General features: G+C 36.4%; 2 protein-coding genes across 2 annotated transcripts; both read left to right on the forward strand.

Annotated features, from left to right (window-relative positions):
• The first annotated feature begins 1,899 nt into the window (after positions 1–1,899).
• LOC133862853 (F-box protein SKIP2) lies at positions 1,900–3,964 on the forward strand. The gene has a single exon (XM_062298744.1). The coding sequence runs from the start codon at positions 2,070–2,072 to the stop codon at positions 3,681–3,683; it is 1,614 nt and encodes a 537-aa protein (XP_062154728.1). The 5' UTR covers positions 1,900–2,069; the 3' UTR covers positions 3,684–3,964.
• A 5,019-nt stretch (positions 3,965–8,983) lies between these two features.
• On the forward strand, positions 8,984–15,096 carry LOC133863031 (small RNA degrading nuclease 1). The gene is made up of 12 exons (XM_062298999.1): positions 8,984–9,141; positions 9,324–9,506; positions 9,606–9,695; positions 10,262–10,330; positions 11,945–12,085; positions 12,255–12,371; positions 12,455–12,524; positions 12,677–12,777; positions 12,944–13,078; positions 13,164–13,271; positions 13,978–14,082; positions 14,374–15,096. Exons 1-12 carry the CDS (start codon positions 9,109–9,111, stop codon positions 14,785–14,787), a joined length of 1,566 nt encoding a protein of 521 aa, XP_062154983.1. The 5' UTR covers positions 8,984–9,108; the 3' UTR covers positions 14,788–15,096.
• The last annotated feature ends 54 nt before the right edge of the window (positions 15,097–15,150 follow it).

Genomic DNA, 15,150 nt, shown 5'->3' on the forward strand with positions numbered 1-15,150 from the left:
CAATTTTTTGGGAAGATCCTTTGGTTTAACAACAACTTAGGATTCTAATATCCACACTATTCATAAGGATGCATCCAAATTTATGCAATTTAAGCGAAGAGAAATGCTATTGATTTTAAATTTTTTATTTTTAAAAGTGGTTCTCAAATGATGTGTCATTATCTTATAGTGATACAATTTTTAAAAAATAAATCTTATCTATATAATTGACACATTATTTAAAAATTAACTTAAAAAATAAAATAAAATTAAGTATAACACTTCTCTCGAGTGAATGAGTCTCACATACAAAATGGGGGTTTACCAATCAACAGATCGGCCTCCATCGGGGGAGGTGAGTGCCGTACACGCGCCGGACTCCAGCGATGACAATGCCCCTATTGCCGACTTGAGTTAATTTTTCTGTTAGATGTGTTTGTGTATTCCTTAATTTTTATGCACAGTTTGATTATGTATGACTCAAATTTTATTGAAATTTTCATTGTAAGGAGGGCTTAATTGTAATTCTAGTAAAATTTGAGATTCTGCTTAGGCAGCTGTTTTTTAAGTCAGATCATTATAGCTTAAGAGTGTGGGGGTTTGTCACTCATTTCTCAAGATGTAGTCTGTTAGGCTTTTAGAATCAATAATAGCAAATTCTATTAGTTCAAAAAAAAAAAAATAATAAATAAAAAAAAATGGGGGTTTGAATTTTGAATTTGCATCCATTAAGTCAACACATGTACAGATTTGTAATGTATGCCCCACTTGATAAATTGTATGTGAGTTTCTCAAATATTATAATTGAAAATTTCAAGCCTTATAATTGTTTTGAAAATTTTGGAATGTTTGGCAGCCTTGCAATATTGAATTAGGATCCTCTCAAGTTGTACTTACCGGAGAGGAGCCGGTCTCTTATGTTGAGGGGTATTTTAGTAATTTCACACAATGTAAAATTACCAACATACCCCTCAACATAAATGATTGACTCCTCTCCAATTCCTCTCAATTGGAGAGGATTCAGTTCTTGCAATATTGGTTAATCTATTCGACAGCTCCGCGGTGGATGTTAAGATCGTCGAGCACAAATATTCCAGCTGTCTGCGACAGTTTTTTTTAAAATACTCTTTAAATTTTTTATTTTTTATTTATAGATTTTTTAAAAACACTTCTCACGACGCAACACTTGTTTCAAATGTAACCTCAACCAAAGTAATTCTTAATTTTTATCCTACTCAAAACCTAAAACACTTCACACAACTTTACCAAACCAACCTCATAAATTTTAGTAATGTTGTTTGCCCATCATCACTCATCAGCTTCCCAACCTCTTTTTTCAAATCTTAATATAAACTTATTCGGTGGAAATTTTCTCAAAAAAAAAAAAAAAAAAAAACACCAACTACAACAACAAAATCAAGCAAAAAATGACCACACATTGAGGCCTTGTGGGCATTTAAAACAATAAATCGGGCTACATTTAGTTCATCTAATCATCACAAATCACATAAGTTATAGTTTTAAGAAAAAATTGTTAAGTGAATAATTCTACTTCAATTTATTTGTATAGGAGTGAGATGAGAGTGAGAGTCGAGTATTTAAAATTAGTCATTGTTAAATTAATTTATGTAATTTTAAAAAAAGTTTAAACAAAGCTGCTGTCGGTCCTCAAACTACATAATAAACTAATTTAACAAGACTCATTCTAAATACTCAATTCCTTCATTTAATTAAAAAAAAAAAAAAAAAAAACTCCTCCATTTAATTAGTCATTCACTTTAACAGCTCTGATACACGCCGTCACAAACATCATGCGCAAAAGAAAAGTAGAAACTAGAAAGCGTGTTCCATGACCTAGTGCGTGATGAGGCTGTGCGAGGAGGACACGCACCTGAGCCCCCCATTTGACGGGGTAAATACTTATAAACGTACTAAAATTGCCGATTAATTTCTCACAACTCAATCTTATAATAACGCAACCCAGTCTCTTACAAAAGCCCCAATCTGAAAACCACGGCAAAAGAACCGAAACTCTCACTCTCCCCAAGTGGCGCGTCGGGTTACACGCCGTCGTACGGTTTTGTTTTTTAATGGGCCAGTCCTCATCGGCGTTCGGGGCTCCGACTGAGTTCAACCGCCCGAGTAATCGGTTCAACTTTCGAACATCGGCGATTGTTTCGGCATTTGAGCCAAACGAAGAGGTGGTGGACGCGGCAGAGGCGGAGTTCTTGGAAAGCGTTGTCGTTGGGCGCGACTGCACCGCTGATCTTCCCGACGAGTGCTTGGCGAGCATATTTCATTTCCTCGGCTCCGGCGACCGGAAACAGTGCTCGCTGGTCTGTCAACGGTGGCTCCGCGTCGACGGACAGAACCGTCACCGTCTCTCTCTCAAAGCCCAGGCAGAGATACTATCTTTCCTGCCATCTCTGTTCATTCGCTTCGACTCGGTGACGAAGCTCGCCCTCCGATGCGACCGGAAATCGATCAGCATAAACGACGACGCTTTGGAGCTGATCTCGATCCAGTGCAGGAGCCTCACGCGCCTCAAGCTGCGTGGCTGCCGTGAGCTCACCGATGAAGGAGTCGCCGAGTTCGCTAAGAACTGCAAAGGCCTGAAGAAGCTCTCAGCTGGCTCGTGCATGTTCGGCGCACGAGCCATGAACGCCATCCTCGACCACTGCACGGCGCTCGAGGAGCTCTCCGTGAAGCGGCTCCGAGGCCTCAACGATGCCGCCGAGCCGATCGGCCCCGGGGCCGCCGCTTCCTCGCTCAAATCGATCTGCTTGAAGGAGCTCATCAACGGCCAGTGCTTCGGACCCCTCATAATCGGCTCCAAAAAGCTCAGGTCTTTGAAGCTCATTCGCTGTTTGGGCGAGTGGGATAAGGTCCTAGACATGTTAGGGAATTTCAATACCGGTTTAATCGAAATCCACCTCGAGAGGGTTCAAGTCAGCGATGTGGGACTTTGTGCGATTTCGAACTGTTCAAACATGGAGATTTTGCACATTTTGAAGATCCCGGAATGTACCAATTTCGGGCTTACGTGCGTGGCTGACAGGTGCAAGCTATTGAGGAAGCTTCACATTGATGGGTGGAGGACTAATAGGATTGGCGATGAGGGTTTGATGGCTATAGCTAAGCAATGCCCCAATTTGCAAGAACTTTGTTTGATTGGGATGAACCCTACATCTTTGGGTTTGGCTCCGATAGCTTCCAACTGCGTCAAATTGGAGAGATTGGCAGTCTGCGGGAGTGCTACAATCGGCGATACCGAGATTGCGTGCATTGCCACGAAATGCGTGGCGTTGAAGAAGCTTTGTATCAAAGGGTGTCCCATTTCGGATGCGGGTGTCGAAACGCTTGCTTGGGGCTGCCCCAATTTGGTGAAGGTTAAGGTCAAGAAGTGTAGGGGAGTGAGCAGTGAGATTGTGGAATGGTTGCGGGAGCGCAGAGGGTCGTTGGTTGTGATTCTAGATGCCTGTGAGAGTGAACCTTTGGATGGCAGCGGTAGTGAGATTGGAGTTCATGAGAGTGGTATTGAGTTCCCACCAATTGGTAACCAGGTAGCCGATGCTTCATCGAGTGGTAATGGCCGGTTGGCGATGTTTAGGACAAAGTTAGGATTTTTCGCTGGTAGGAACTTTGTGGCATGCACATTCAGGAGGTGGTCTAACAATGATGATAGTTTCAGTGGCGACTTGTGATGATGGGTCTTTGTAGGAGTCGGAAAGGATTTGCTCTTGACCACTACCACGTAGTGTTCTTGATAGGATTGTTGTTGTCTTTGTTGCCGATTACTAGCATGTCTTGCTTGTTTTATTACTTTTCTTTGAAGTGTATTTGCCAAACGAATGGCCTGGGAAAGATCCCTTCTTGCTCTTGCTGAACTGTATATGCCAAATGGCTTCATTGTTGCACTTTTGTTGAATTGCTTATGTTATTGTTCTGTTCGCTATGCATATTGATAGTTTAGCAAGATACACAACTGGTCGAGTGGATGTGTGTATTTTTTTTGGTTTCTGAATGATTATAGCCTTATGTGACCTTATACAACTGTAAGCAACCATTCTGCAATATGAAACTATGATTTGTTGAATGTGTAGAAGCTTTTGGCCTTATCTGCTTGGAGATTTCTTCTGAAATACTGTGTATGCCTTACAAATTTATTTTTGAAACTTGTTTTCTCACTGTTGACTGTTCTTGCTTTGTCAAGAACATAGAGTCATAGACTATATCGTCAGGTGCACCATCTTCTAACATGGCTAATATCACTTTCCTTGAAGTACCTCAATATCTCAATCTCCATGTCTTCAATTTTCAAAACATTTCTGCAGCTCCTCTACGACACGGAATAGGATCATTTTCATTTTAAATGAAATGAATGTTTTTCATTTTATGGTTATGATTTAAAGTTGATGCATTTAATGGTGTACGTGATTTTATACTATCTACGATGGCAGGTTCTATTCTCTAAATGAAATTGAGAGAATCCTATTCTCTATGACACCTACTTTTCTTGGCTGGTTGAATGCTTGCAACCTCTAACCTATAACCAAACATGAAAAGCTAATTTACCCTTTTATTCTAATTCTACAAGGCCAGGTTCAGTTCATTTGCTTCCATTTTCTGTAATAAGGAAGTAGCACGCTTCCGAAATGAGAATACTTCGAGTGTTATTGGAATCTTTCGTAACTCCAGTACATAGGTCAGAATACCATTATCCCAATTCCCATCTATATATCTCATGGACAGAAATTTCTTACAAATCGGTTTGTAGGAAATTATCTGCAACCTACATATAAGATTGACATGTGTCTCTTGGTATGTGAAAAACACGTGTTGTTTTAATAACATGTACTTCTCATATACTTTTTTAATAGTATTAATAAAAAAAACATGTACTTCTCACATGCTTAAAAGACATATGTCAATCTTATATGTAGGTTGTAGAAAATTTTCTACAAACCAATTTGTAGGAAATTTTTGTCTGTATCTCATAATGGGAGAAGGCACCTAGCTTAGAGTCATATTTGAAAATCTTTAGATCTGTGCTTATTTTCAATTCCGCAAAACATTCCGTTGTTTACTACGCCCTTCCTTGTCTCTCGGGTTCTTAAGTGTCTACCATAAGCATTTGCTCGTTTAAACCTCGCCCTTAACGTTAAGATTATGCCATCTAAGGTCTTTGCTAAATGAAATGAACTTATCAATGTCTATCCATGATAAATCTTAGATCGAACTGTCAAGAGAAGATAAAAATTGGGCTATGGGATTCAACTGATTAAAATTGAGCTGTAAGCTACTTGCACACAAAGTTTGATACAAACAATTTGACGAGATCAATGTATAATTCTCATTGCATCAAGGAACTCTACTTTCAAAAAAGCTCACATGCTTAAAGCTTGTATTGTCAACCAATTATTCTTCTTGATCTTGACATCCAACCAGTCGTTGCACAAACGTCGCCACACTGATAGTTTGTCTATTTGAGCCAGTTGGGCATACTGACCGAAACAAAGTTAGGCCATTATATCATACATTTGATCCAAAATAATAAGGTTGGAGAAGATTCCTCATGCAAGATAACTATTGTGACATTATCAAAGTATATATATATTTCATGAAATGGTACAAATTAATTGTGTATAAAACATATGAATTATGTAAATCAAAAGTCAAAGTCACATATAACTTTTCTTTTCTTTTCTTACCCTTTTTCCTTCGCTTTTCCTTTTTATCACTCCAGCTTTCTTATCCAAAGATGCTCCTTTTTTAAAAAATAAAAAATAAAAAATTAAGATGAATAAGATGCTGGGTTCTATGCATTGGTTCTTTATTTGAACCCTTGTGGGGGGTCAGGGTTATGCCTTTTCTTCACGCCATTGCTTATGAACTGCATGACTTGTATTTTACAGCTAGCAAATGCGATGTATTGTATATGTGAGCATCCTATTCCACGTTTAACTCGGTTCTCCGTGTTCGGGGACACTCATCAATCGGACTACTTTGGATTGGGCATCGCTGGCTCGACACTGCAACCCAGCTGAGTCAAAAGTCAGGTCGAAACTCGGGTTAGAGGGGAGGGTCAGGCTAGCCCGGTCCATCAGTGTTCGACATGGCGCTTTTTTTTTTTTTTTTTTTTTTTTTTTTTTTTTTTTTGTTTTCTTCAATTTTTCTTAAATTTAGAAAATAAAATTCCTTTTAATTTTTTATCCAAATACATTTCACAATATCTTTCATTATCTTTCCTTATACCATTAAAATATTATTTCTTTACAATATATACCTACCCTAACATTTTTTACAAAATTTCAACACAATCCTCAATGAAAGGCAAAAATATGAGAAATGAGAGATTAGAGAGATATTTTATGTTAAAATAATGTATATGGAGATGCTACATGTGACTTTTTATGTATATTTTTAGATTTTTCCTATATTTAAGGAAATGAGAGGTTATAGAGAAGCTGTTGCTAGTGCTCAATGAGCAATGATATATGTCATATTTTTATCCCGTCGTATTATTTAATAATACTAACTTGGTAATCCCAACCAACCTTTGTGTTTATTTTTATTTTTATTTTTAAGTAATGCTATAAACCACATTTTTATCTCACAACTATCCCACAACGTTGACATGTTAGTTACAACCAACTTTTGATTTTTTTTTTTTTTTTTAACACGGACAAAACCAATGGTTCATTATGACTGATACGTCAATTTTATGAAATAGTTGTGAGATAAAATTGTGGTTTCTTGCATTACTCCTTTTTTTTTTTTTTAGATAACTGATTCAAGAGTTGTTGGGACTGCTGTGTCAACGTGGTAGAATAGTTGTAATATAAAAATGTAGTTTCTAATTGGTTTGGATGAATTAACTAGATGTTGGCAAACCAAATATGCGAAATAAGAATCTATATAAAAACGTGTATAAAGTGGTAGAGTCAAAATTTTAGTTTACAATGAACATAATTAAAATATAGAATTAAAGAAATTAATTAAAAATGTAATTATTGAAATAAATAAATAATTTAATATATATTTTAACAAATGTTTTAGGTCATATGTTAGCTATAACTGCCCAAATGGCATTCATTAAAGAACATCTGAAACTATGAAAATGCTGCATTCGTTGTTTTTTTACGTTCAATGAGGTCCATCTTCTAAACATAAAATAGGGTTTCGATATTTTGATGCTAGTGCATCCATTGTGCCAATAGTGCTATTGTTATAACAGATATGATAATGAAAAATAATTATTCTACATCTTTCATACACCTCTCTCATATCTTAGCTTACGTGGCGTCCTTTTTTTTTTTTTTTTTTTTTAACCAACTAATATAGTTTTAAAATGAAAAAATGAAGCTACGTTGGATGAGGCGTGACCGTGTGGGATGTGTGTATGAAAGATGTAGAAGAATCTTTTATCATTCAAAATTACGTCTTTTTTTTTTTTTTTAAAGGTTAAATACCTTACACCGCATGTGGTTTAAAAACTTTATTTTTAGTTTTCATTTTTTTCATAGGTGGTGCCTGTACTATGGGAAAAAACGGAGATGGTACTTCCGTCAATTTTTCCGTAAGAAACTAACAGATTTTCACATCAGCGACATGTGGCACCATTAAAATTGCGACACGTGGACCCTATTTATTTATTTATTTTTTATAAAAAAAATTGTGTAGCCACGTGTTACAATTTTAATGGTGCCACATACCACTGATGTGGAAATCCGTTAATTTTGGACGGAAAAATAGATGGAAGTACTATCTCCGTCTTTGCCCATAGCACAGGTACCACTTATAGAAAAAGTAAAAACTGAGGGCCAAAAAATAAAATTTTTAAATCACAAGAGACAAAAATGTAATTAACTTTTTTTTTTTTTTCTAATCCCTTTACCTCCCGCAAAGTTACAACCCACGTGTCACATGACACTCTTCCACTCTTACCGTGTGTGAGGCCCGACTAACATTTTAGACAATAATCTAGGTTTAGAGTTTAAACTAATTCCTCATAGCTAAGTTTCAAGCGCTAAGAAACACAAATACAAGTGACATGGTGAATTAGGAAATAATAGAGTCACGGTTCGATACAAATTAGGTCTCTACACTGCATAACCCTAGTGTGGCTTGTCAGTGTACAACTTCATATCGTGTAATTTTCAAAAAAAAAAAAAAAAAAAACTTCATATCGTGTAAGCTATAAAAAAGCTTTCTATCTACTTTCCCAAAAAAAAAAAAAGCGTATATACACGTACGTATTAACTTCAACTATTTATAATTAATACATTTTTGGGTTAAAAGCTAGGCGGGCTAAAGATCATTTGACATTTGCCCCTCTCTAACTTCAGATTAAGATTGAGTTAGGTCTCTTGAAAACCAATCACATATCAGTTGTAGCTTCTTGCTTAAAAAAAGACAAGAAAAAAGAAAAGGAAGATAATATCTTATATATGGTTGTGGTATAACACTAATATGAAATATGAATCATATTTAATTATGAAAAATATTATTTAGTATAATGCTATATGATTGAATTTGATTGTTATACAACTAAGATAACATTTATTATTGATTTATCTTATTACAAGCTTTTTATTAATTTAAAGTTTGATTTTAATTACCACATCATTCAAATTGTATGACATTAGTATAACACTCTACTAAATAGTATTTCTTTTTAATTAATCTGCAAAGAGTTCTATACATCTCTTTCATCCAAAACGACTTGTAGAATGGAATTAAACAATTCGAATATTTTCAGTTTGGTTTGATTTGGAGTTTACAATAAAACGAAAAGGAAAATTATTTGTTTAATTCCTGAGGGTATCAAACTAATATATTTTGGGTATTAAGACTTTAACAAGTTATTGCTGTAGACTGCTCGACAGAAAATAACAGCTTAGGGTAAAAATATTGGGTAAATTAACGTCACAAAACGATCGCCGAATTGACCATAATAAATAACAGCTTAAGGTAAAAATATTTTCATTTAACAGCCCTCGCAGCCGCACTGCCGCTAAACCAAACCATATACTACCCCTAATTTATCAGCCGTCGGCCGCATCCACGCGCAGTCCACAACTCCTTCGTTCTCTCTTCGATTCTTCGCCCTCACCAAAACACACCCCAATGGACGAGCTCTTCGATACCGCAGAGAAAAAGGTAAACGCCCCCGCCTCTCTATTTCGGCTTTCGGGTATCACTTGCCATTTTGTTTCCGAGAAAAGCATGTATTTGGGACAATGTTCATTTATTTGCTAGTGCTGCGCACACATAACAAACACTGGGACGAGTCTATGAATGGTTTACGTGGGATGTTAATAATAGTGTGAATGTGAGAATAGGTTCTTGTTGAGATGGTGAAGTTGGCCCAGAAACATGGAATGAAGGGTACGAAAGGAGACTGGAAGGAGTTTTTGAATCTTCAGGATAAAAAGCTCGGAGCTTGCTTGAGTGATCCAACAAGGAGATCAAATCATGTGTTAGCTGCTTTTCTCAAGACTTTTGCTAAAGAGGATGATTTGAAGGTACTGCGGAGAGTTATCAAAAAATATATATTTTCTTTACCACTTGGGTTTCCTGTCCTATAAAGACAATATGAATTTTATGTATTTCCCTGTTCTCAGTTTTTTGCTAAAATGATGCAATGCCATGTTAAGCGGGACATGGTGGAGCAATTTACGAAGAATTCCGCAGATGATGAAATCCCCGAGCAGGTATGGTTTGGGTATCACTTGAGGCATTTGCTGGGTTGGGGTTTTAGACTTTTAGTTCCAGTAGAGCACTTTTTCTGGTTCATAGTTTCATTAATTTCTTCTTCAGTTATTTGTCTGATTATCCGTGTTTTACTTATGGCTTGAGGGGTAGCTTTTGGTTTTATTTTGTCAACCAACCCTTCAGTGTAATTTTATGATTCTGATACTGAAAAAAATTGGTTGTAATGATTATCTCCATTTCAAAGCACCCTTACTTGTATTGAAAGTAGACTAAGTAGTTCCCTCCTTAAACATAATAGTATCAGCATATTATCTCCTTGACTTGTGCCCTTGTGACTATTAACGAAGTTCTGTTGGTTTTAAGTTTGCTATTATGCCCTCATTATGTTGTTGACAATGCGCGCTCAAATTTATTGAGTGATAAGGCTTAAGTTTCCATCAAATTGCTGGAATACTAATTAGTTCTTGCATTCTTTTTCATTTTATTTTTTTCTTCATATATGTAAAAACCATATGTTTATATTCTGTATGGTATACCTTGATAACTTGTGACAATGGCAGTGCAGAGACTGGTTCGTTTAACTCTTGAACACCCACAGTACCCGCTGGATTATTCATTCCCATCAAATGATGAGGTTTGTTGTCGCAATGTTTTCTTACTTTTTCCTATTTATCAAATAAATAAAAAATCTTTGCTCATGTTTACTTTTCAAGTTTCCTTTTTTCCTTATTTTCTTTTTTAAATAAGTAATAATAAATTTATTCAAAAGATGAGGAAGCTCAAAGACACCAGGAGTGTACCTAAGCTATTTTTATATGTACTTCTTGCTTGTTGCCTTGATTTAACACATGTTGACTTTTCACAATATCCAATATTTTTCTTGCTTATTATTGTAGGTTCATTAAATGATTGTTCAATCTAACTCAACATAAGTCCTCTTTTGTCATCTTTCTCTTTATAGATTTGTATATTCTGATGAACCACCAAATCTTTTCCTAGTCTCAACACATTAAATCACATTATTATGACCTTTATGTTATTGTCACATCTTTAAATTGAACTGAGCCACTCCTAGCTACTGTTGGTCAGTTGTCATGTTTTTAGATATCTTCCTCTCATCCTGTCCTCACTTGAAAATACCTCATAGGTTTCATTTTGTTTCTTGATTTTGCCCCAGAGTATACCCATACCCAAGAGAATGGTTTGAAACATTTTTGTAGTTTAAGATATTTATTTCTATTTTATAAATATTCTTGGCCAGACAACTCCCACGACCTAAGAAGTATATCTGTTAGCTTTCTGTAGACTTTGATTGTCACAACCTAAGGAAAGCGTTATGCATACGCGCTATTACTCCCAAAAGATTAGTCAAGTTACAATTGGAGTTCCCTAGAATCATTTATAAAGTGCAATCTCACCTTGTAAAAAATTAATGTGAGACTTGACACTCATGTAACATCATCACAACTCATCCACTCAATGTGGAACTTAACTTTTCAGGGTGTCAAAATCTCCCCCATTGAAATCCCTGACATTTTATCTTCATTAAGGCCCACATCACACTGTAATGCCCAAACACCATATGGTGTTATAAGGTTGCTCTGATACCATTTGTTACGACTCAAGGAAAATGCTAGTTGCATTTGTGCTATTTATCTAAAAGGGCCAATCAATTTACAATTGGAACTCCTCCAAACCATTTATAAAGCCTATAATCACCTAGTAAGGAACTAATGTAGAACTTGACACCCATGTAGCACCATCAAAATCCACCTACCCAATGTGAAACTTAATTTTTCGGGGGTGTCACATCGATATTTGACTATTACCTTGTTTACATTGTCTCAGATGCTAAATCTTCTACCAGTATATTCCTTATTGCTAAATGTAGGAGGGAGCAAATATGAACTAAATGATTGCTAATTTGTGTGCATGCTATTGTAGAGTTAACTATCGTGGTAATTGACTGTCAAGAAAAGATAGTGTAAATATGACCAGAAGCCCCTTGCAGCATTTCTATTGAGTCCCTTAGAAGAGCTTTGGTGTTTGACCCCTTGTGGTTGTATTAAATTTGGATTTGGTGGTAGTGAGGTTTAGGTTAACCTCATTTGGACAAATACACAAACACATTAAATTGTAACCCCTGGTGCTCATTTATATTAAAAATTTCACGCAATGGGAAAAGAATGTTACTCTCAATTTCATCTGTAGCTTGGATACCTGAACTTGGTGGGAAATGTTGAAGCAGGAATGGGTGGTTACAAAGCTCAGTAGAAAATCCAAGGTTATGAGCTCAAATGTGATGCTTGCTGTTGATTGTGAGATGGTTCTCTGTGAAGATGGCACTGAAGCTTTGGTGAGAGTTTGTGTCGTGGATCGCAATTTACAGGTATTAATTAATTTGGTTTGTGTTCAATCTCTTTTTGCAATATTAATTCCCATGTGTACCTCTCGTTTTCCATAAAAAACTCTTCTTTTGCCGAGCCAAGTAGACTGTTTTTAGGCCTTTTAGTGGTCCCAGTCGTACAATCTTTTCTAGTGAGCTTTGTGTTTTGCAGGTGAAACTTGATGAACTTGTAAACCCCAATAAAGCAGTTGTGGATTATAGAACTGATATAACAGGAGTTAGTGCAACAGATTTGGAAGGAGTTAGTTGTTCATTGGCAGATGTGCAGGTATTATTTGGCTCACCTTTTCAATTTTTTTTTTTTTTTTTGGAATTAACTCTTTATCTAAAAAACTTTGGTGCATTTTGTAGAAATCCATGAAGAAGCTGTTGTCAAATGAAACTATTCTAGTGGGCCACAGCTTAAATAATGACCTGCAAGGTAAGTTAAGGTTTATAATTAGATATTGAAGCTCTCTCTCTCTCTCTCTCTCTCTCTCTCTCTGTGAATGAACCGTCATGGTCTTTCAATTTTATATGCAAGTTAGTTATATATTTGCGTTTCTTATTTTTTATCTGTTCTGTTGTATACAGCACTGAAGTTAGATCATGCTAGAGTGATTGACACCTCACTTATCTTCAAATATTCGGATGGACGGATCACTAGAAAACCATCTCTGAATAATTTGTGTAAGGCAAGTTTTTAATGTGTTATTCCTACTTTACCTTTCAGGTTTTCTTAATCAGTGTTAAGGTATGATTTGAAAAAGGACTCCTCTTTGACATATCCATGTGAATAATAGGCAAACAACTGTGGGCTGTCTTAGAATTATAGTTATTTGTTCCGTTTGTTGTTGACAGTCTGTGTTGGGCTATGAAGTTCGGAGGAAGGGTGCTCCGCACAATTGTCTAGATGATGCATGTGCTGCAATGAAACTTGTTCTTGCTAAGATAGAGCTTGGTGTTGATAATGCTATTCCCTTGGTTCCAGAGGATGTAAGTTTAGACATATAATTTCTGGTCATTTCAAATTCTGACTAGTGTGATCCTTGCTGATTCATACCTTTTAAATTATCTATAGGTACCTGAATCTGAAATGGCAAAGCTACTTCTCCACAGAATACCAAACAATGTGCCTACTGAAGAATTACATAAAGTCCTTCCTGGGGATTTTACAATTGAACTAAAGGTTGAGTATATCCTGTTGGTGTCTTTTCTTTTCTTTTAGAAGATCTATATTGAGCTTATGATTCCAGGGAGATGTGTGTTTTATATGTGAGTATGTTTGGAGTCATTATATGATAGATCCTGATGGAGATCTCATGCCAGCCATGAGATTAACTATTACCATCCATTTGAATTCTTTTTGTCCCATTCACAAAAATCTATTTGATGTTCCAAGCCATTGAACCATGCTCCTAGTTGGGATGCTAATGGATTGTTTAGCGTCAAATCTGTTGATCATGTTGTTTATGATGGATGGGGACATGCTAATCTAAACACAAGCTGCTTAATCATGTATTTTGTCAGTAGATTATGTAGAAAGCTGCCTCCATTTCATGGAATGACGAAAAAGAAAAATTCCAATGAGATTTCATGATCTGTTCCTGTCGAAAGTGGAACTCTCTGGTTGCCAATTTATTCATCACACTCTTTGGGCTTTATTCCCTTTAACTTCAACCTGATTTATGTGCTTCTACCAAATACATGGTCAAGATAGTTGAGTTTCGCTTTGTATACCATTTTCTCTTATTTGTTGGGAGGTGGGGGCGTTTGCAAGTAATTAAGTAGTATCTACCTTTGGCCATGGTTTGTGCATCCCCCTCCCCTCCCCTCCCCGGCACTCCATGGCGTCACTGTGATGTTCTAATGTGTTGTCAATGATTTTGTGGCAGTCATCTAAGAAAGTGCAAGGAGGAAAATATTCTGCATTTGCCATATTTAAGAATCCAAAAGAGGCACATCGAGCATATGAAACTGTCACAGGCAGCCAAGAAAAGGTATGTATGGTAGATATGATTCTTTCAACTTTCTTTACTACCTGCTTGGCATCCGCATCGTCTGTTGGTTTTTACATTTTGAGAACTAGAGTAACAGCTGACGTGTATTCCTGTTACATCAAATGATGAGATTATTATCATGAAGGGGTAATTCATAGTCTATTGAGGCACTTGCGGTAGCATTTGTACTCTGCCACAAGATCCCAAATTCCTGCACTTTATGCATTTATGCCAGAGAGAAGCCTATTTTGGATAATACAAATAAAATCTTGTTGTTCTCTACTATGTTAGGACTCGATGGGACGGCCACAGAAACTCGTCAAACTTAAGCTCACCACAGGCTTAATTGCTAGTCTATATGTCCGTAAAATGGCACATGATGATTCCCTTAGCCAAATATCATCCAAGAAGAGAGCTCTCCAAGCTGAAGAGACCTCAGGCGCATCCAAAAAACTAAAGACTGATGAGAAAATTGAAGAGGATACCTCAAAGCAGTGTTGTGACCACTTGGAAGAGATTGGAAGATTAAAGCAAGAGCTGAGCAAAAGGGAGATGGCAGATTCAAATCACCGTTGCGATCATTCGAAAGAGATGGAAAGATTGAAGGAAGAATTGAGCAAAAGGGATTTTCAAATCACTACCCTGGACAAGATGATAGCTGGTCTTAAAAAAAGACTAAAAGCTAGGCATGGTAAACATGTCTAGGAAATGTTGAGGTAGAATCTGCAAGTTGATGTGTCTAGTGAAGATACCATCGGGCCACATATACAAAGTGTTATTTCTTCCCCAGATTTATGTGTGGAAATTTAATTCATGTGGAGGAATGAGCAGGAGAAAGCAAAGAAAGAGGTCTCGGGCGTTTAGATCTCCCAAGCATTAAGTTGCTTTATGTTTTGTAGCAATTGAAATGATAGCATGTAGATTAGTCTGTCATGTACTTTGTTTAAAGTAGGCATAAGTTTTGTTTAAAATAACTTGATGACATTGCTTAATTTGTTAATGCTTTTTAGACAATGCTTTTTGTTTTATCTTTGAACAACTGTTTTGTGTTTTAGATTGTTTGTTAAT

Source organism: Alnus glutinosa, chromosome 3 (assembly GCF_958979055.1).
Source record: "Alnus glutinosa chromosome 3, dhAlnGlut1.1, whole genome shotgun sequence".
NCBI lineage: Eukaryota > Viridiplantae > Streptophyta > Magnoliopsida > Fagales > Betulaceae > Alnus > Alnus glutinosa.

Coding starts and splice junctions, on each gene's coding strand:
- LOC133862853 (XM_062298744.1), top strand. CDS start 2,070: ATGGGCCAGTCCTCATCGGCGTTCGGGGCTCCGACTGAGTTCAACCGC.
- LOC133863031 (XM_062298999.1), top strand. CDS start 9,109: ATGGACGAGCTCTTCGATACCGCAGAGAAAAAG. Junction 12,372..12,454: donor GTTCATTGGCAGATGTGCAG/GTATTATTTGGC, acceptor TGCATTTTGTAG/AAATCCATGAAGAAGCTGTT. Junction 12,525..12,676: donor CTTAAATAATGACCTGCAAG/GTAAGTTAAGGT, acceptor TGTTGTATACAG/CACTGAAGTTAGATCATGCT.